At 43.4% G+C, this 21551-nt stretch overlaps 1 protein-coding gene across 2 annotated transcripts in view; it reads left to right on the top strand.

Moving 5' to 3' along the window:
- Positions 1 to 21551, top strand: part of LOC146812220 (protein-glutamine gamma-glutamyltransferase 6-like) — a 306117-nt gene that overhangs the window by 212753 nt on the left and 71813 nt on the right. For both annotated transcript variants that reach the window (XM_085619250.1, XM_085619251.1), the window contains exons 4-6: positions 2006 to 2124; positions 2781 to 2909; positions 12689 to 12866. In XM_085619250.1, coding sequence (XP_085475376.1) covers positions 2006 to 2124; positions 2781 to 2909; positions 12689 to 12866 — 426 coding nt within the window. The remainder of the gene's footprint in view (positions 1 to 2005; positions 2125 to 2780; positions 2910 to 12688; positions 12867 to 21551) is intronic.

Raw genomic sequence — 21551 nt, 5'->3', positions numbered from 1 at the left:
GTGGGGCTCCCATAGGCCACCCACGGTGTCGAAATGGAAGGAAAATATGGACTGGTGTATGTTCAGAGAGAAGACGGTGCATGTGGCTAGAGGCAAACCTAAGGCATGGAGCAGGATGTGGGGCCCGTGGAACTCCTATCCTGGGGACATTTGCGCCCCCCCCTTGGAGGTCACTTTAGACATACCATTGTCCCCCTAACTGTGATGTTCCCGGTTCTTACTGAACTATACGAATGGTAGTTGGCTTTCTTCCTGCCCCCCCCCCCCCCCCCCCCGATTTCCTCGACGTGAGTTGGGGTATAGTACATTGCGTCACTGTTACTGTCCCCCGCCTGCGAGGGCACCTGCCTGCGATAGCAGAATCTTTGCCTTGTTTTTGTTTTGTTTTGTTTATTTTGCTTTATCGAACAGAAAACGAAACCTTCTTGTGGATCTGATGGGTATTGGGGAAGTTCGTACCCTGTTCATGTATGACCCGCCCATGTCTTCATTAGTGAACTTGATATGTAATTTGTGTCATTGGTAATCTTTTTTACACTAGCGGCTGGCCCCTGTGGTTGTAGGCCCATGTTTGTACATATTTCTTGTGTTAAATAAAGGTGTTTTTTTTTAAAAAAAAGATTATATGTTAGGAATTGGTTATTATTCAGGGGAGGCCCCAATATGGGACTCACCCGGTACGCCTGAATTTTTGCAGGACCAATTGAGCGTCCCATTGAGGAGGGCAGGAATAGAGGTCTGGCGGGACCTGATAGAGATGAATGAAGTGGTCCCATGGGAAGTTATATGGAGTAAGACAGGGGGATCTTTGTCCCGGTTCAAATTTCTTCAGCTGAAGTCTTGGGGGGAAGCGAATAGACTGGAAACAAAAAGTCTCTGGGAGTTTGAAATAAAATTAAAGAACGAAAATACAGTAAAGAAGGAAATAACCAGATGGTACCATGCACTATTGACCTCCGAGGAGGAAAAAATCAAAGCCCCCTATAAATTCTGGGACGAGGCGATGCAGATTCCTGATTCACAAAAAGTTTGGCATCTCTCTTTCAAGTTGCTTTACAAAACAGTTAAACCAGCAAACTTTAAGAGAAATCATTTTTTACGGCAAATAGACTATATTGAACTCCACAAAAATAGGCAAAGTTTGTAACTGATATTCCCCCCAAATGTCATAGGTGCAGATTGGTCAGTGCTAATGATAAGCATATGTTTTGCCCTCTTTTAGAAGAGTATTGGTCTGAAGTTGGTAGGATAACTAATGAAATTCTTGATACAAACATCGAAGTTAACCTCTTATTAGTAATGCTAGGGGTAACAGATCCGCCATGTAATGACATTATTGGGGACAAACAGGCTTTGCTATTCTATTTAATCCTTCTTTCTAGGCAGGAAATCTGCAAGAAATGGACTGAATCCTCCCCACCACAAGGGATAGACTGGTTACGAGCAGTAAGAAGAACGGCGAAAACAGATATTGATTTGGAGTACAATACACGATCATACTCTAAAATTTGGGTGGCCTTCCAGATCTGGGATGGAGACATAATTGTGTAACCCCTACTGTCCAATGATTACACCTGCGTGGTCAGTGCAGCCAGGACACTAGAAGGGCACGAGCGCAGGAGTTATTGAAGTAATTCAATAGCCTGGAGAGGCACAGACTGTTCAACAGGCTACTATTTTGCATACAAAGGTGGTATGAGGACAAAAAAAAAAGACTGATAACATCTGCAATTTGAAGTTTGTTTCACACTTAGGTGTGTGTTTAAATCAAGTGGACTGTTTATAAAAGGGGATAGGAGAAATGTTAAGCTATGCAATTTCTGGAGCCCACACACTCATTTTATTAGGACGTAAATTAGTCGGATCACATATTCTGTACATTTAAAGTAGACAGCTTGATAGGGAGCAAACTAATTGAAATGCTTCAAAACGAAAAAAATAGATAAAGGAGATATTTGCTGGTATTGAGTCTGACCGTAACACTTATTTTTACCTGTGTTTCGAGATGACGATGTCTTTCTGGATGATGAGGAAGCAAGGCAAGAGTACGTGCTGAATGACAATGGAATAATATTCTTTGGACAAGAAGACTTTATTTTGGATCTGGGATGGAACTATGGACAGGTATGTGAATGGTGTCCCTAATGGAATGGCAACACAAAAATATGAGTGGGACTTATACAGCCATAGGCAGTTTCAGTAAATTTTCTGTGATCAGTGATTCCTATTTTGCTAATCATTTTTCATCTATACAGTGTAAAATGTAACCGTAAATACAAGGCTTACTTCAAGGGGCCAGACACTAAATGTCGTCCCTGTTGACTGTTGACTTAAAAATGCGAGCAAACATTGAGCAAAGATGCAATCTGGAATCCTAGTTTGTTAGCTGATTACAACTAATACTACTACAATGACTACCACTACTGTAATACTACTCATAGTAGAGGTTTTGCATCTCCTATTTGTAATAGCGCTTTTACTACTATCTAAATGTAAATAGCGCCTAATACTAAGGATAGTAAACTGAGTGTCTGATTTCTGCAAAATATAAAGTGGAAGAATTAGGTGCTGTATCGGTATTTCACTCAGGGTAGTAGCATAACAAATTAGTCACTTGTTGCTGTAAAAAAATTAAGTTTTCCTGCTCTGATATTACAATTATGCCCATACATGGCTCTATCTTTGATGCCTCACTGCCAGAAGGATGATGGTGAAGGGTGGGGAATTACTATCTGGAAGAGATTGATTTTGTTGACACCCAACCTCTATTTCTTTTACAGTTTGAAGAAAGCATATTGAATATCTGCCTTGCTATCCTAGATCGGAACGTGGAATACAAAGAGGATCCAGTCAAAGACTATTCCCGTAGGAATGACCCAGTCTATGTGGGGAGGGTGGTAGCCTCCATGGTAAGGATAAGGTTAAGCATATTTCATAAAGAATACTTTGAACTTCACATTTTATTATGTGATGATAGGACAAGAAATATGTGTGATGATAGGACTAGAAATATGAATTTAAAATGCTTTGTGCTGGTACATGCGCATCACCCCCTATCTACACATTATGCAGAAACAGATGGCTGAGTTCTAAAAATTGAGGAATTAATGCCTTTTTATGTTTTGCCTAGAATCAGCATTTAACTGTTGTCAAAAAACTATTGTGGTCATTACTAATACCTACAGTAGGCTTTGGGTCAGGCTACTGTTTACCATTGGTTAGCTTTCTTTTTCAATCTCATTTGTTTGATTGTTTTCCCTCCTCTTTTGTGTTCGTTCCTCCCATGGTGCATAGCTGTTTTGCAAAGGTCCTAAATGAATAACGTGTATCCTTCCACTGTTTATATAAGGGAACTATGCTTTTATTTTGTTTGCAGCACTCCATGAGAGTGCATGTGTTTTCTTCCTCTGCTTTTTTACCCTTCAATACCAGATAGCATACTTCTGCTTCTAACAATATGTTTTTCTGGAAAGGTGTTTTCTTATTTACATGTACCTCACCTCTTCTTCCGTTAGCTCAATTAGCTGTTGCTAAAAATACATTCAGCAAAAAGACAGCTCTGTGCCGAGCAACCTTACTTTTGAATAGACCTTTACTAGAGCTTGTAACTGCAGGTGTTATTCTAGGATACTCTTAAAGTCTTTCATTCATCAATTACATAGAACAATTACTAACTTACGGTAAGTTGGCTTATGAGTGACCATTGCAAGTGGAGACAAGGGTCCAAGGCTATGAAATCGCTTTGAGTGCCTATCTGACTCTATATCAAGCCTCAACCATACTGAAAGGGGGGCATGAGTGATCTGGACTAGTCATTAGGGACTTCGCCAAAATTCTTTTTAAGAAATGTTGGGAAACTACTAAATTATGTGCCTGCAAGGGACCTAGCTGTGTGAAGCAGCCGAACCATTAGGTGGATTTTTAATACTTTTTAAAGTCCTTGGCATTGGGGCCCAGGCCTGCTCTCGGACGGGCTACTTACAAAAGTAGCCAACAAAGTGACTGTGCTAAAGGTCAAAAGTTGATGGATATTGGCAGGCTAGATAGAGATCTATAGTGGTCCCCAGGCCAAGATATATATATATATATATATATATATATATATATATATATATATATATATATATATATATATATATATATATATATATATATATATATATATATATATATATATATATATATATATATATATATATATATATATATATATATATATATATATATATATATATATATATATATATATATATATATATATATATATATATATATATATATATATATATATATATATATATATATATATATATATATATATATATATATATATATATATATATATATATATATATATATATATATATATATATATATATATATATATATATATATATATATATATATATATATATATATATATATATATATATATATATATATATATATATATATATATATATATATATATATATATATATATATATATATATATATATATATATATATATATATATATATATATATATATATATATATATATATATATATATATATATATATATATATATATATATATATATATATATATATATATATATATATATATATATATATATATATATATATATATATATATATATATATATATATATATATATATATATATATATATATATATATATATATATATATATATATATATATATATATATATATATATATATATATATATATATATATATATATATATATATATATATATATATATATATATATATATATATATATATATATATATATATATATATATATATATATATATATATATATATATATATATATATATATATATATATATATATATATATATACAGAACCAATCTGAAGAACATTGTATGCAACTACTGGGGCATTGTGATCAGATGTGCAAATACCTGTTATCTGTTACCCGAATATCCCCAGCCATTTTTCCAAGATTCTATGGCTGCAAATGCGATGAAGCCCTAGTAACGTGTTTAGGGTCTATAGGGCTGTTTTGTGTACATGGGCAGGTACATACTGATAGCCCTGCTGCTCAGACCTCTCACGTAGGAAACCAGACTTGCCCGATTGTCTATGTTTTTATTAGTGCCTGGCACTTTTCTGCGATGGAAGGTTTTGAAGTGTTGCATACAGGAGTAGTGATCACAGGCCCTTGTAGTGTTCAGTGTAGGACATTGTGAGCAAATAGATAAAGTTGTTCATCTACATGTTGAATACCCTAGACGTATAACAACTTGTATATCAGATAAAAGTCTAAAAGTACTTAATGATTGTATGTTACGTTTTTCTGTGCTACACGCATCAGAGGACCCGGGTGACGTTTTAATATTGTGTTACCAAGTGGGAGGGGGCAGGTCTTTAACTGTCTGCGGGTATGACTTAGCCGAAGAGCCCAGAAAGAGGAACGAGTGCATGACACTCTGGGTACGAGTTAGCCTGTTTAACAAAGATTGTAGGAGATTAAAACTAAGTATACATAATGGAAAAGATTGTTCAAGAGAAAACACGATCTGGTAATAGATGGTAACCTCTGCTCTGCAAAAATTGAATATCAAATCATGTTGAGGAACAGGAAAATTGATTTTATAAGTAAAAATGTGCAAATCATGTTAGAGTTGATGTGTACGAATGTTATCAGGAAATTTTGGCAGCTGGTACGTGAAGGGATTGGGGCAGGGAAAATTAGATGGCTAGTTGGTGAAGATGACTGGGTTAACCACCTGAGTAATACATATGGTAGCAATGACAAGCAATTGGGTATGAAGAAAACTTTCAAGATAGGTAATGAGAATGGGTCACACTTCTCACTTAAGAGGATAGAAGAAACTATCCAGGCCCTTTAAGTTAAGTAAGGTGGAGGAACTAGACAACCTCCTGGCAATAGTAATAAAAACAATGTGGACTGGTGGGCAAGCTTTTATTATGTCACCTTCCAAAAGGCTTGGCCTTGGGGCGTTTTCCAGAATGCTGGAAAGGTATCATAATTAGACCAGTCTTAAAGAAGAATGATGCCACATTGCCTAAGAACTACTGCTGAATTATCTTACCTGATGTGGGGGAGAAGGTTTTCTTCAAAGTGCTGTTAGGCCTAATAAAGACCTGGGTAGAAGAAAACTACATCATTCTTACTGAGAAAGGTGGCTTCAAGGAAGGCCACTCAACCATGATCTGCTGATTTGTTGACTTCCGTTCCGCCTTTGACTTAGTGGAACAAAAGTTACTGTGGGAAATGCTGAGGTGGCTTGGAATTCACAGGGAGCTCCTCTAACTTCTTCAAGAGATACATAGTCACAATTGGGCCCGTGTGATACTAGATACTGGAGGAACCCTATAGAAGAAAATACAAATTAAGAACAGTCTATGACAAGGTTGCGTCCTGGCTCCCCTATTATTCTCTTTGTTTTTGGCTGACTTCCCAGACCCAATAAAGGAAGTAAGTGGCCTCCGCTGCAAGATTAATGGTACATATGTCCCATGCCTACTTTACGCCAATGATTTGGTGATAGTGGGCATGACAGAAGTAGAGTTACAAAAGAAATTGAGTGTTTTTGAGTATTATTGTTCAAGAAAAAGACTCATTGTTAATCTAGACAAGACCAAAATAATAGTGTCAGGGAAAGCAAATGTAAAGTTTAATTTGTATCTGGGCGAGAACAAAGTGGACATGGTTGAAAAATAGCAATACTTGGGCATGTGGTTTGATACAAAGTTACTCTTAAAAAACACCAAAGCACACCAAATTGTAGTTATTGTATTCCTGAGTCAATGCAACACTGTCTGCAGGGAGTCCAAATTGTTCAGTCTAATCTAATATGTGCTATCTGAACACACAGTCCACAAAGAATAATCCGCGTTTGAAGATAGTATTCCGTTATCACTTTCTTTATTATTAAGTACAAAAATGGCAGCCAACGCGCGTTTCGCCTTCCTGGGCTTCCTCAAGGCTTATCACAACTTAATATACGTGTTAGATGTTCAGAGTCAATCGATATCACGAAAGTATTGTTGCCTCTAGATTCTTCCCTTTGTGTCTAGTTACTCGTAGTCTTAGCGTAGTGTATTGGGGTTAAGAAATCACGCTCATGTATTAAGCCAGGGCTCCCAGTATTGAAACTGTACACCGAGGGGGTATCCATATAAATAGTTCCCTGGCGTATGTTGAGTTGGTGAGAAATGCAACTTGCCGCACCATTTTTTCTATAGTTTGCCAGCTTCCTTGTTGCCCAAGTGGGTTTCCTGCACATGCCTACCCAGTGAATTCTCAGGCAGGTGGGTACTCTATAATGCTAGGTGTAGTCTTGTAGTCCCCTGGTGTTCCAGGAGATGACTTTTACTGCTCCTGCCATGTGTGTAGTCATCCATGCCGCCTCTGTTCAGTCCACCAGAAGGCGAAGGCTACGAGAACCTCTCCTATATCTCCTCTGTTCATACCATGCAGTACTCTTGCCCCACGTAAACAACTGAAACCATCAAACTGTAATGTTTGCCCATGGACATAGTGGTCAAACCTTCTTTCCTTCTTCTGTTTTAATACCGCATCCCAAAACTACAGATTTATGATCCTGTAGGATTGTTAAAATTTTTAAAGAAAAAGCCCAATTTCAGGTGAGGCCTGGCACCCCACTCCCATGGTTCCCCCCCATAGGGGCTCCCCTAGGTGGGAGAGGGCCAATGCCCCCAGCGGTTTCTGAAGTATCCAAATCTGCAGAGATTCTTTTTATCGAGGGTCCGAGCTTGTGTTGTGGCAGCCCCAGCTCTCACCCATTCAGCTTACAAGTTTGGTGGAGGTTCCCTGCTGCTGCATGTCCAGGCCGCTCCTGTCTGGATGGTTGGAATTGGAAGCAGCGGCAGGGACAGCCCACGTAGTGTACTGAGGCATCTCTCAAACAGGCAGTTGAGAGCAGGATGCCCCTGGTCTCCCGGGTTCAGCCCCCTTGCAAGCTCTTGTTGGTCATCTCAAGACCAGCGGGAGTCAGCCCAGATCCCGGTAGTTTGCAGGCTCCCCCCTCCCCTCAAAAATACACTATCATGCGCTGGTGGCTTCCGACAATGTCTGCTGGGGGTATCCTCTGAAGCCTCCAAAATGTCTTGAACCCAGCCTTCAGCCACTTCCAGCATGCCACCAGGTTGCACTTCTATGTGCTTCATCTCTGCTCAGTGAGCCATTCCCCATCCACGTTGCTCGGTAAGTCCACTGTGTCTACCCCTGGGGGCTGGTGTGTGCAGGCTCCTGTTTAGTCCCTGGCTTGTACTGGACCCGTGCCCAGACCTCGTATAGATAGAATCGAACAAGTGGGAGCATTCCCCTGCACTACACTCAACTTGGCTGGAAACAGGAGCATGTATCATAGGTTAAGTGTTAGGAATTTTTGTTTAAGAGCCAGAAGCAATTGTCTTTGGGCCTGGATCCTGCTTGTGTAGCCTGGGAAGATCAATCAAACCGGATTTTCAAAGTGCTGCTAGTCACCCATGAGGGTATCCAGGCACTGAAAGCTTTGCTGTAGTTGGTGGAATCAGTTGCACAGACAGTTTTTTAGTCCCTTTCTAAATTCCTGAAGAGAGGGTGAAGTCCAGAGGTGGAGACGCAGTCTGTTCCAGATGAAGAGCGTCCTCAACTGTACCTTACAATGGATGCAGGGGGGTGTGTAGGAGGGAGAGGGAGGTGGAGCACAGGTGTCTGGAGGGTTGGTGGAAGCTCAGGCGGGGGTTGATGTATGCTGGTCCTTGATTGTGTAGGGCTTTATAGGTGTGGGTCAACCTCCTGACTTGACGTCTTCTTTGCAAGGGAGCCAGTGGAGTTTCTTGCGGTGGTCAAGGATGAGTCTGGCCGCTGAGTTCTGTATGGTCTGCAGTCTCTTCAGGAGGTGTGTGTTAATTCCTACGTAGAGTGCGTTGCCATAGTCCCATCGGCTGGTGACGAGGGCTTGGGAGACGGTACGTCTGGTGCTGATGGCGAGCTATTCAAAGACCTTTCAGACCATGTGAAGGGCGAAGAAGCAGGCAGAGGAGACAAAGTTGATCTGGTTGTTCATTGTGAGCTTGCTGTTAAGGATGATGCAGAGGTTGCAGGCGTGGTGAGTTGAAGGGGGTGAGGGTCCTAGTTCAGAGGGCCACCAGGAGTCATTCCACGGGGAGGTGTTGTTCCCCAAGATCAGTACTTCTGTTTTGTCTGTGTTGAGTTTGAGGAAGTTGTTTTGTATCCCGTCTGTGATGGTGTTCATTTACAGGCAGAATTTGGCCATTGTGGTGGAGAGGTCTTCAGATAGAGAGAGGATGAGCTAGGTATTGTCAGCATAGGATATGAAGTTCAGTCTGTGGGTTCTGACAATGTTGGCCAGGGGGGGTCATGTAGGCATAGAACAGTGTAGGGCTGAGGAACGAACCCTGAGGGACTCCGCAGATGATGTTCTTGGGTCTCGAGATGAATGGTGGTTGGCCGACTCTCTGGATTTTTCCGGTGAGGATGAAAGTGTTCCATTTGAGGGCGTCCCTTTGGATTCTGATCTGATGGAGCCTCTTGATCAGGGTGTGGTGGGATATGGTGTTGATCGCTGCCGAGAGGTGGAGGAGGATCAGGGCGGCCTCAGTCCAGGAGGGTTCTGATGTAGTCGGAGGCAGCGATCAGGACGGTTTTGCTCTGTAATTAGTGCGGAACCTGGATTGGAAAGAGTCCAGAAGATCGCTGCTCTCCAGGTATTCCGTAAGTTGGTGGTTGATGGCCTTTTCAAGGACTTTAGAGGGTGAAAGGCAGCAGAGAGATGGGGCGATAGTTCTTGAACTTGTTGGGATCGGCAGCATTTTTTTATGGAGAGGTTTGAATTCAGCGTGTTTCCATTTATCTGGGTAGTTGGCCTTGGTGACTGATGTGTTGAAGATGGTGGTGAGCTTATTGCTGATCAACCTGCTTCTGAGGTCAAATATGTGGTGAGGACAGGGGTCTGTGGGTGCTCTTGAGCAGACAGATTGCATGATGGTTGTGGTGCTCTGGGTGGTGAGCTGGTCCCAAGCGATAATCTGGTGGTCGGAGTTTGTGTGTGTGGGAGCAGGGAGGCTGAGTATGTTGCAGGCAGCAGGTTGGGGTTGGAAGCGTTTGTAGATTGTAGAAAGTCTGCCTGATGCATATATGCCAGGATGTCGCAGAATTTTTGGGAAGGGGTGATGATGTTTCAGTGGCTGAGAGATTGGAGAACTCCCTGACTATGCTTAAGAGTACTTTGCTCTGGTTGGTGTTGGTTTCGATGCAGTAGGCTTAGGTGTTCCTTTTCAGATCTTTCAGGAGTTTGTTGTGGTGGCTGAGGGATGTCTTGAAGGTGGCGCGGTCTGTGGGCTCCTTGCTGGTGTGCCATTTCCTTTCTAGTCGCTTGCATTTGCTCTTTATTGTTCTAAGTTCTGTGGTTTTCCAGCTGGCCTGCTTGGTGCATCTCTTGGGTTTGACAGGGGCAATTCTGTCAGCGCAGTCGGTGAACCAGGCGGAGAAGTTCTTGACAGCCTGTTCAAGATTGGTTTCGGCGTCAGGGTGGGAGGTGTTGAGGGTGTCGGTCCATTGGCTCTCAGATACTTTGTTCCAGTGCAGTGTGAGGTACTTGGCGGCTTGGTGGCAGTACTGGGTGATACTGTATTGGTGAAGTGGACGATGGAGTGGTTGGTCCAGGTGAGCTCAGAGACATGTCTGTACTTTACTCTATCAATGGCTGTGAAAATGGGGTTGAGCGTGTGCCCTGTGTTTTGAATGGGGTTGGTGACTTGTTGGGTGAGGCCGAGGTTTATGCTTTCAAGGAGGTTGACTGTGTTTGCGTCTTTAAGGTCATTGAGGTTAAAATTGAGGTGTGGTACAGTGGATGATTTCTTTGTGGATGATGGCGATTCCACCTAAGTGTTTTTTGATGTGGTCTTTTTGTGCTACCTTGTAGCCAAGGGGTGTAGTGGAGGCGATGCTAGGCGCTGATGCAGTGTTGAGCCAGGTCTCGATGAGGAAGACATCGTCGGGGTGAGGGAAGTGATGGTGTCCCAGATCTCTGTGGCATGCTTGCAGAGTGATTCGGTGTTGAGTAGGAAGCAGTGGAGTTGTTCTTATGCAGTTGTGTTAGGGGTGGTGGTGGTTGTATGTACGGGGGCTTCACTGTTGCAGGAGAAGAGACAGGGGCGGCAGGAGAAAGGTCCTGCTGTTGATCATGGATAAGTGCAGTGGAGGGTTGGGTACACCCCGAAGGCTCACCTCCTGGCCCCCCGAAGCCCATGGTCACAGGACTCTATCATGGCTCAGTGGAATCCATGATGTGATGCGTCAAGCCTATTCAGTCCAGCCCTCTGGGGATTTGCATTTGCTGGCCAGCTGTTAGGTGGCGCCATTGGTGTCTGCTGCAGCTTGCAGCCCCGGAGGGTCTGATGCTGCCCCAGTGGCGCTCTTAGTCTCAAGCACCGCCAAGGCCCTCAGACGGCCCCACTAGACTGGCCACGTTTAACAACCTTTCTGCTCTCCATCTGCATCCACCGTCAGGGTCGCTGTGTGCGCACCATTCACGGGAAGTTTTGTTGAGAGCCGGCAGGTGGGGAAATAGCTGAACTAGCAGGAATATAGAGGATTGGAACAGGGAACTGGGGAGTTCCTCGCTAGTGCGTCCTGTCGGCCATATTGCTTGGGCACTCCCCCCTTGCCTAGAGGATAGTTGAAGGGAATTGCAGCTTCCCCTCCTCCAAAGTATGGGCATCAGGTTTCACTTTAAAGTCGACCGCTCAGTGGTGTGTGTACCGTATGTATGCATGGACTTCCTTTAGTGTGTCTCACCTACCTCTCCTCTGCTCAAGTCCAAGGACTACAAAACCAAGGATTCAGTGTCAATGTCCATTGCTAACTGGGAAAAAGAATTATATTGGGATTGCACAATGTAGCAGATGGCAGGTCGTGATAGAGTGGAAGATATTTAGTTGTTATTCAAGGAAAATCAGAACAATGTTGAGTCTCAAATGTATTCTTTCTTTGATTAATGCATTGCTAGATTGAACCAATGCCACCTCACAACACCTAACTTTTCCGAGCTCTATTATATCAGAGTTAATTTCTAGTTACTGATTACTGCCTTATTGTAGTCTGGGAGATAACATTAAAGTCATTAAAAATATGTGTTGATTCATCCAGGAAATAATTACTTTGCTTTCCGTTCTGATATTCACTTGCTTCCCTTTTCCCCTGACCTTTTTTCCCCAAACATTTCCTCCAGGTATTACCCAAATTTCATATATCGTTCCTTCTCCACTGTTTCATATGAAATATTAGAAACTGCACATGCATGCTTTCATAAATACGACTTCTTTTCAGTTTTTACTACCCTAACAAGGCTTTTGCTAGGTAAATTGCTTAGCGTGCTGCATGGGGCTATGCTGGCAGGTGTTGCATTCTTTGAAGATGGTTAAATCAGTTAAGATTAAGTAAGAAATAAAAGAATAGATAAGCAGAGGTTTGACAGTTTGCAGGTTTATTTTTCAAAGAATGTTCACATTTGGCTAGTTCTGAAGTGTAAAAGAGGGAACATGCTAAGAGAATAGCAAAGATTACCAGCAGGTGCCTGTAGCTTACTATTCTGTCAGTTAATTCTTCATACCTCAAAAGCTTTTCAAAGTAATGCTTTGACTATTTATCCCACAGATCAACCATTTTGATGATCAGGGCGTATTGAAGGGGAAGTGGAAAGGATCCTTTCGCGGAGGTGTGGACCCTGGGGCGTGGGTTGGAAGTGTTGACATCCTCAGGCGTTGGAAGAAAGGAGGGTACAAATCTGTTAAATATGGGCAGTGCTGGGTCTTTGGAGGAGTCACTTGCACAGGTATAGATCTCTTTATATTACCCCATATGTTAAAAGAGATTGAGATTAAAGTCTGATGGCACTGCATGGAAAGGGTAAGAGACTGTACATGTTAGAGATGATGATGTTTCTTGTGCCATTTCCTCTCACCAGTAATTTATATTTCCAGAATATCAGTCCCAACAACTCTCTCTAGAGATACAAAATGCTAGGCATTGGAGAAAAGGAGAACACAGTGTTGATTTGATCTGAGAATGAGCTCACACAAGGCGCTAACAAACCAACCCCCAACGCTGAACTGGTTTTAGTTAGAAACACATTAGCTCACACATGCAACTTTGGGCCAAGCTGTTCTAGTTTGTGTTGTGTGTAAAGCAGTTAACCAAACAATAATCCTTATTCATTTTAGAATACTTAAGAAAACTTGTGAACAAATGTGAAGAGACGTGCTTAGAAGCAACATCTATAAATATGACTTGGCATGCAGTCATCCTAAGATTGTGACAAATTATGTGGCTTCAAAATATGAACGTATGTGATTTTTTTAATGAATGACCACCTCACTTATTTGCATTACATTGCTCTAGAAAAAGGCTGATGCAAATAAATACATGTTACAGTGCCGGCACTGATCATCTACAGCTATAAAATAGTATTTGCCTACCTAAATTCAAAGACTGAAAGCAAAAGGAAACATAAAGCTATATCCAAATGCTGGTGGTCATGATAAACAGGGTGGTACTTAAGCAATAAAAAAGGAAGACCAAAAAACAAGGCTCGCTCCCCTAATGGGGCCTCTGCCCTCCTCCTCCAAAACAACACCTCATCACTCTCCATCACTTATGGTGTCCAGTGTTTTCCATGTCTCGTTTCCAGGTAGCCCATCAGTGTATGTTCCATGTCCCCCATAGACCTAATGTTGCATGTAGGAACTATTGTTCAGTACTAAGCAGTGGTATTTAAGGTTGTAAGTCAGTGCTCCCTGTGATATCTGGGGCACGTAAGTTCTCTTTATTCATGTTTGACAAAGTTAATGCATGGCCCCCAAGTTTTCTCACAGACCTCTTTTGCCTCCAGTGTTGCTAAAATATTTTCCATCCTTCAATTTAATTTTCAAAGACTGTGTAACAATGCCCCATAATCAGGAACCATGACCTTGCCCCTCCAAGCTAAGATTACCTGTCTAGCCGCAGCTAAGGTCAGGACCATCGCTCTCCCTCAGTCAGAGTGCATCGGGAGTGTGAGTGAGCTGTAGCTTTGGGCAATGCCATAAGAGGTGGGCGAGGGTACCAGATGAGCTCACCCTCTACAACACCAGTTGTAGACTCGAGCAGGTGTGTAGTACAGTAGTGAATAACCGTAATCATGGCTAATCATGGCTTTTCGTCCTGCAGCATTGGTTGCATGTGTGGCAAAATATTTTCCCCCAATTTCTTGTTTCTGAGTGTGCATTCTAATTCAGCTTTCCATTTCTTGTGAGCTGCTTTTTGTGGTTGCAGGACCTCTCTGAGCAGTAACATATATACATCAGAGACCATGAGCCTATCATCAGATTTGGCCTAAACCCTGAAAATACCCTTATCACCCAATACCCTTACCCACCCCTAAGCACTTTCTTACAACCCAATACCCTTAACCACCCTAAACCTTAAAACACTCATACTCCCTTATTTACCCCATAACCCGTAAAACGCCCTTACCCTAATTCCTAATTGATATATCTATTAGGAATTAGGGTAAGGGCGTTTTACGGGTTGTGGGGTGAATAAGGGAGTATGAGTGTTTTTAAGTTATATATCCTACTGTCGGTCATCAGTAGGTGGTAATAGTTAGAAACTAGTTTCCATAGTAAAATCGTTTTTTGTTTTGCAAATAACGTTGGTGCCATAAGACAAAACTTCACTTTTTTCAAAGCTAGTACGCAACTGAGTTCAGCTGCTGTGTGTAAAGTTTCAGGGTGATTCATCAAACTGGGGCAAGAAAAATGGGGGGACCCAAAATGCATTTTTCCCATGCAATTTTAGACAGAATCATAGTACGAACTGCTGGGCAGAATTACATCAAATTTGGCAGAAAGATAGCTCTTGGTCCAGAAGGAGCTCTCTTTGTAATTTGATGTAAATCATTTAAGGATTTTAGAGTGATTTAAGAAAAAAGAAATATAAATATCTAGGGACGCGAATCCTCTACGAGCCCGACAGATCTAATGCTGAGATCTGACTGGCTGCAGCACTTCAGCCAAGAAGTGTTGGCAGCCATCTTGGCACTCTGACTCAGCCAAGTCCGAAGAAAAAATGCAAAAAATCATGAGGGAGCAGGGTAGGAATACCCTGATTCCCTAGGCCTTGTGGTGAGGTCTCACAGGAACTGCCCCGGGGGCCCCCAATTATTATTATTTTTTAAAATCTTCTTCCATTTTGCTGTGAAATTGCAGTGAATCTGCTGAAAAATTGGGAAAGGGTCAGGAGGAACCCCCCTAAGTGTGGACTCCCTCACTTAGTTTTCATATGCCCCCTGGGTTGGCCATGTCCCGATGGAGGGTGTAGTGTTAATATTATAAAAGGGTCAGGAGGGCATGTGTGGCTCCTCTCCCGGAAACCACCACCTCCCTGGGGCTAGGCTGAATGCCAGACATGGGAGCCCCCCCCCTCCCCTCGGGCTGTTTTCTGCCCTGGGATCATTTAAAGGGGAAGGGGGCCATTTGGCCCCAATCCCTGTGTATTGGGCACCTTATTCCCTGGGGCCTGGCCATGCATTTAAAAGGGCGGAGGCCTTGCAACAATCCTCCTTGAACTATTAATGGCCCTGGGGACCCCATCTCCCAGCTCTAGGCCCATGGGTGGCCTCCCCTGGGATATAGCAGTTTCCCTGTTCACACTAGTGCGAGCCGGGAAACCTTTATTTGCTCTTGCTTGACAGGAGCAATTTAAAGCTCCCGCCAAGCGAGAGCAAACACAAAGTACACTCCCAGCTGGTGGGAGTTTTAAAAATGCTCCCACCATCTTGGAGCGGACTTTTCATCTGTTTTTCCTGTCTGCTGCCAAGCAGGCAGACAAACAGATGAAAAAATTGCTTACGCACGAGCGAGCAGTATTTTTTGCTGCTCCCTGCCTGCGGGAGCAGGGCCTACTACTGCTGGAGGTGGGGAGCCAGCTGGGGCCGTGGGGCATTGGGGTTGCCCCCGTGGCATCTATGTAGTCAAGGATTCAACTAAACACACACAAGGTCACTTGAGACATTCCCTTATGGTCCATTAGATAGCTATAGTGTAGAATATGCACTAGGGATATACCCAACAAGGTAGCACTTGCTAATTAACCAGTAAAAAGTACTTCAGTTGGGCAGACATTTTGTGCAAAGCTGTGGACTCTTGCTGGATAAACGGGCAGGTGAGGTTCCATTCTGGTCCTGATAATCATTTCACAGGAACTAAACCTCAACGGCAAGCACTTACAAATATAATGATAGCAGGTGCCCCATTTGAAGCTCCACTTCTTTAAAGGACAAATGATCCTAGCTTCTTGGGCTCAGTGAACGGAAAACAAGTGTGTTTTCTCGGCAGTTCCACATTGAGAAATGAGCTGAAATCCTTGATTGAGGTGAATGCATTGTTGATCTATTGGAGTGCAATCTGTAGTGACTGCGACAAGTGTGTTCTTTCTTGTTCGTCCTGGTGAGAGCAGAGTCTGATGTTCTACTTTCAAATTACTATGAACATGCAAATGCACAAAATCACTTGCTCCGCCTATTTGGCCCTGTCTCATCCACCTTAGTAGTAGGCAAATGTCTTCCCGCCCTATCCCATGTTGATGGACAGCTTACCTAAAGGCCACCCGAGCACGGTTCCTACCGATGTTGGTGACGCATTCTCGATGCAGAGTAATATGAGGACATCTCTATCAAACAAAGAAGCACTTACTTCATATAGTTAAAAGGAAGTAACTTGTTTGGTGGAGATTGACCGCTTTGTAGTCTTGTTGTTTTCTTTATACGAGTACTCATGTTATCACAGATTTCTGTAAGTAGATGCTAGAGGAAATCGCCTGCGCAGCGTGGGGTTGGCTGCAAGCAGTGCGGCTAACCCCCTGCTGAACAGCGACGATAGCATTACATTTATAGGTATTTAATATTACATTACAATAATAAAATAAAAAATCACGGAGAAAACCAAAGGTTACATGGACGTTATAGTTAGGAAATACCATTAAGAAACCGTTGAAATTCACTGGAAAAAGAAAAGGTTACAGGGATGTTATAGTAAGCCTCAGATTTCACTCAGAAACCTTAAAAATTCCTGGTGATAGTTAGTTTCGGGTTTCACTCACACAAACCCAGTGAAATTTGGCGGTTATAGTTACCTGCGCTAATTATAAGTTATGCCCCCGCAATGCACTGTTTATGACCTCACATATTACATCACTTATAGTCAATAAAATCACTGATGACATCATCCACAGAACCACTCACACCCCACTGACATCCCCATAAACCTTGTGTACACCAACTCCCACACAACCACTCATATAACCATTCACAGACACATACCAGTACTTATACACCCACTCACCCTTCTATTGAGGCACTCACACACCCACTCACTTTGTTGTACAGCCACTCACCCAACCATTCACTCATCCATACAATCACTGATACAACCTGTCCTCACCCATACAGCCACCCACATAGCCACCCACTCACCCATGCAGTTACTCACACACCCCCTTATTTACCTAAAGTCACTCACACACCCACTCACTCACCCATACAAGCACTCTCACCCCCCACAACCACGTACATGACCATTCACACATCCAAACATGCACTCACACATCTGCTCACTCACTCCCCCCCCCCCCCAAAAGAGGCCTGCAGGTTCAGGGTGTTTCTATCCTTACCCTTTTCTTTTTTTTTCCTTTTTTCTCTGTGGCTCGGTTTGCGCCGAGTCACAAGATGACTGCCAAGACTTCCTGGTCTGAAGTGTTGTCAGCCAATCAGATCTCAACTACTGAACTGATTAACACCAAATCACAAAAAGGGCACTTTCTGGACCAAAACCTTCCTGCCAAATTTGGTGTAATTCCATTCAGTTCCGGCTGTAGCCATGTCTCAATTACCTATGGAAATGAACATGGGTAAAATGCGTTTTAGGACACCACCAATACCCCCCCCCCCCCCCCCCCCCCACCCCATTCTCGGACCCCGCTTGACAGATCACTCTTCAAGACAGCAGCAGAAGTAAGCGTCAAACTAATTTTGAAAATTTCAAGGGGATTCATCAAACAAGTTATTGGTGAATGAAAAAACGCTCTTCCTATGGAAACTACTTCCTAACTATAACTACCTACTGGCGACTGCCATTAGATAATAAATATATATAAAGATTGTTTCCCGTGGTGGGTTCCCCATATATCTACCAGCCCAAAGTCCTTGAGCTATATGCGGTTCGCCTCCGAGAAGACTCCCTTTTGCCCCATTCTGTGTGCTGACCGGTCAAAGTCAGTGCCCTTCACTATGTTAAGCCCCTCTATAAGTGCCTCCGCATCCGGGATTTGTCAGAATTTGGGAAATTGCCTCACGGAGAAAGCCTTCTTGGGTATAGGTAGAAGTGTATATTTTGCTTGTGATAGTGTGTGTTTTATAAAATTCATACAACCAGTAGTGTGCCTGGGATCTCGGCAATAGTGGACAGTAGAATGCCTTTAAATTTATTGACAAGTAATATGGCCTGAGCTCACCTCTTTGCCGGGTTGGAGGAGAGGACGTATCTGGTGAACCAACATGTGCGGAACCTGTTCCATTTTCTCTTTTATGCAGGGGAGTTTCCTTTAGTAAGCAGATGTCACAGTTTGAATCTTAGAGCATATGCAGCACAGAGCCATGCTTAACTAGGACACTGAGGCCACTGGTATTCAAGCTAAGTATTTGCAGTGGTAGGGTTGGGTAGGGTAGCTAAACATCCCTGTTGGGGGTTGTGAATGCTGTTGTTGTCTCAAGGTCTGCCTGTTTTCGGGTGAATGTGACATGGAGACAGTGTTGTTATGCAGTGGTGGGGTCCACAATTTCCCTTGTAGAAGTATCAACTAAAATTAACAAGCATCCACTCCCCCCAACTGGAGTAATCCGTATGGACTGTGAGACAATAATATGCCCATAGGGTCCATGGTCCATCTTGCCAGTGACTAGTGTATATCCTGGTTTCCGTCTGGCCCATTCCCCTTTAATCTGTGGGGTTGCGTCTTCACAGCCTCGTTCCCTCTTTTAGCGGTGAGTATCCGGCTGTTGATCATATTCTCATAGTCTGGGCTCCATATCATTGGTCTGTAGCTTGTGCAGAATCGCATGCCGCTCTCTTTCCATTGCAGTTTCTGGGGGTTTCGCTGTTGATCTTTTCTGCATCACTCTGATTTATTTCCTGATTCGTCACGGGGGCGTTCTGTCTTGGGAGGCGTGCCTGGTTGGGTTGCCAGATCTGTTGGCTCTGGGAGCTCAAGAATTGCAGCAGCCACTATGAGGTACACGCCGCGTGGGCCTCTCAATTCCAGGTAAAGAGCAGTCAGAAGGCATGCTCCCAGCACTATTTCACAGTTACTTTGAGGAAAGGTGGTGATTAGCTTTAATTGCCAATGACGCTTTAGGGTGCCCAGTGGCAAGTCCTGGTAGAGAAAATCCTAGTGCCCTCAAACTAGATGGCATCCACCTGATGGACAGTTTCCATGATAGCTTCCGTCTGGCGAAAGTAAAGCAGGCAGGTCAAAATATTTGGCAGGGTGCCGCTGGGCCCGTAGCCCTATCGACTGTGGGTTCTGTACAGTTACATGCAAGCTATTGGGAGCTCAGGCAGAACCTGATAGACTAGGCGTTAGACATACATCTCAGTATCCCCCTTTTCCCTGGCCTTCTCACCCCTAGGAACTCCGCAGATGTTGAATCTTTGTGATCTATGTTCCAGGCCCTCCAGGTGTACCTGCATTGTATAATTTTGGTCCTGTATGTCAACCAGTTCCTGTCTGTAGGAGTTTAGCTCCTCCTCTCTCCTGTTGCTGGCGTACTCAAGGATGAAGATTCTTTGGCCAAGGTCCCCCATGTCATGTTGCATACAATTTGTCTTTCAAGGCTTCTGCCTACCTAGAGCAGTGTAATTACCTGTAGAAGTTAATTAAAGAGGCCCTCATTGAAGACCCTGGTTAGCGAGGTTCCTCTTTTGTTGGTGAGAATCTTTGCCGAGAGGGCACTCTGCTCCCCCTCATTTCAGGGCTCCACTTGCGATACGTATCAGCTTTCTGTGAGGGATCGAGTTTTTGTGGGATTTGTGGACTGCCATATCTTCGGGGGTCGTCGAGAATGTCACCAGGGTGCAACTTCTCTTTGAGTGATTTAGATTGTCTCACTTCTAATGTGTTGGACTCCAGGAGGCCTGACCGCCACCATTCTGGCCTGTTGACGGGGTCAGTACTCTCAAAGTTCAAAGCTGGTGCCTGATGAAGCCGGGTTATCAGGCTTGTTGTTGACCACCTGCAAGCAGGTGGTGGCTCTCCCCTTGGTTCTCCAGCCAAGCCCACAATTCTGAGGAAGGGTCTCGGCCTCTGCTCCTGAGTCACTGCATTCCTAATAGCAGGGAGTCGCCGATCCCGGTCTTTCTATGCAGACCCCATCGTCATCAACACCATCTGCACTCACCCTACACAAGTGTTCATCCACTGTTCCTTTTCCCACTGGGGCACCTCCAGAGCCCCGTGCCGGAGGTGATGCAGCCACTATGAGGAGGCAGGATGCAATGCCGCCCCTCCGCAATGCCAGTGCCTCCTGGATGTGAAGCCAGACCCATTGATCTGCCACTCACGATGCATTCAACGGTTCAGCACAGGGGTGCCAAGCTTGCACTTCTGGGGCAACCCGGTTGTGCTGAGGTACTTCACCCCCTCGTGGGCAAAGCTTCTGCCATTGGGTGGGGGCAGCATGTTCGATGGCACGGAAGGCTAGGTGTGGAGTGAAGAAGAAATGCTTCTATTCCATCGCCATCTTGGTCACACCCCTTTATTTACAACTTTACACCACCGCTCCTGAGGTAATGAAGATGTAATTAGCTTCTGGCACATTAAACTTGCCGGCTTCTTACAGTCAAACTCATCTTTAATGTGTGACTTTGTTTTTACTTGGAAATTTGCTACCGTTCTAAATGTTTAGCAAGGTATAGGGTTGTTAATGATGTATTCCCATACACTCGTCACAGATTAGCAATTTCAGCATTCCTCTAAATTGATATGTGACGTTTGATCGAAGTCAAGTCAGCCATGATGAGACTGAAGCAAACCATCAGAAACAGCATCATTAAATCATATTAAATTATATGATTAATTTGATTCAGCTACAGTGGTTCCTAAACAACCGGACAAAGTACTCTCTGCAATTAACTCTCAGGATAGTGTGGTCCAAGCAGTCCAAGGCTCTCTCAGTGGGAAAGTGGATATAGGATAGTAAACACGGCCTCACAACTCAAAATGTGCCCATCAGCAATAATAAATCATTGTCCAGCCAAGCACTCACTTTTATGAAAAAAGAGACGTATATTATTTCTACTGCTAACAACACAAAGCAAAAATTTGACATTTTCAAACAATTATACAGTCCTCCACTGAGGTCAATGCTTTAGTGTTTCTTTGGCTATGCTCTGTCCCCTTCAGCCCTAGCGTTTTGTGATCGTGATTA

Source organism: Triturus cristatus, chromosome 7 (genome assembly GCF_964204655.1).
Source record: "Triturus cristatus chromosome 7, aTriCri1.1, whole genome shotgun sequence".
Taxonomy (NCBI): domain Eukaryota; kingdom Metazoa; phylum Chordata; class Amphibia; order Caudata; family Salamandridae; genus Triturus; species Triturus cristatus.
Note: the sequence above shows the minus strand (reverse complement) of the source record. Positions and strands in the feature narration are given on the sequence as shown.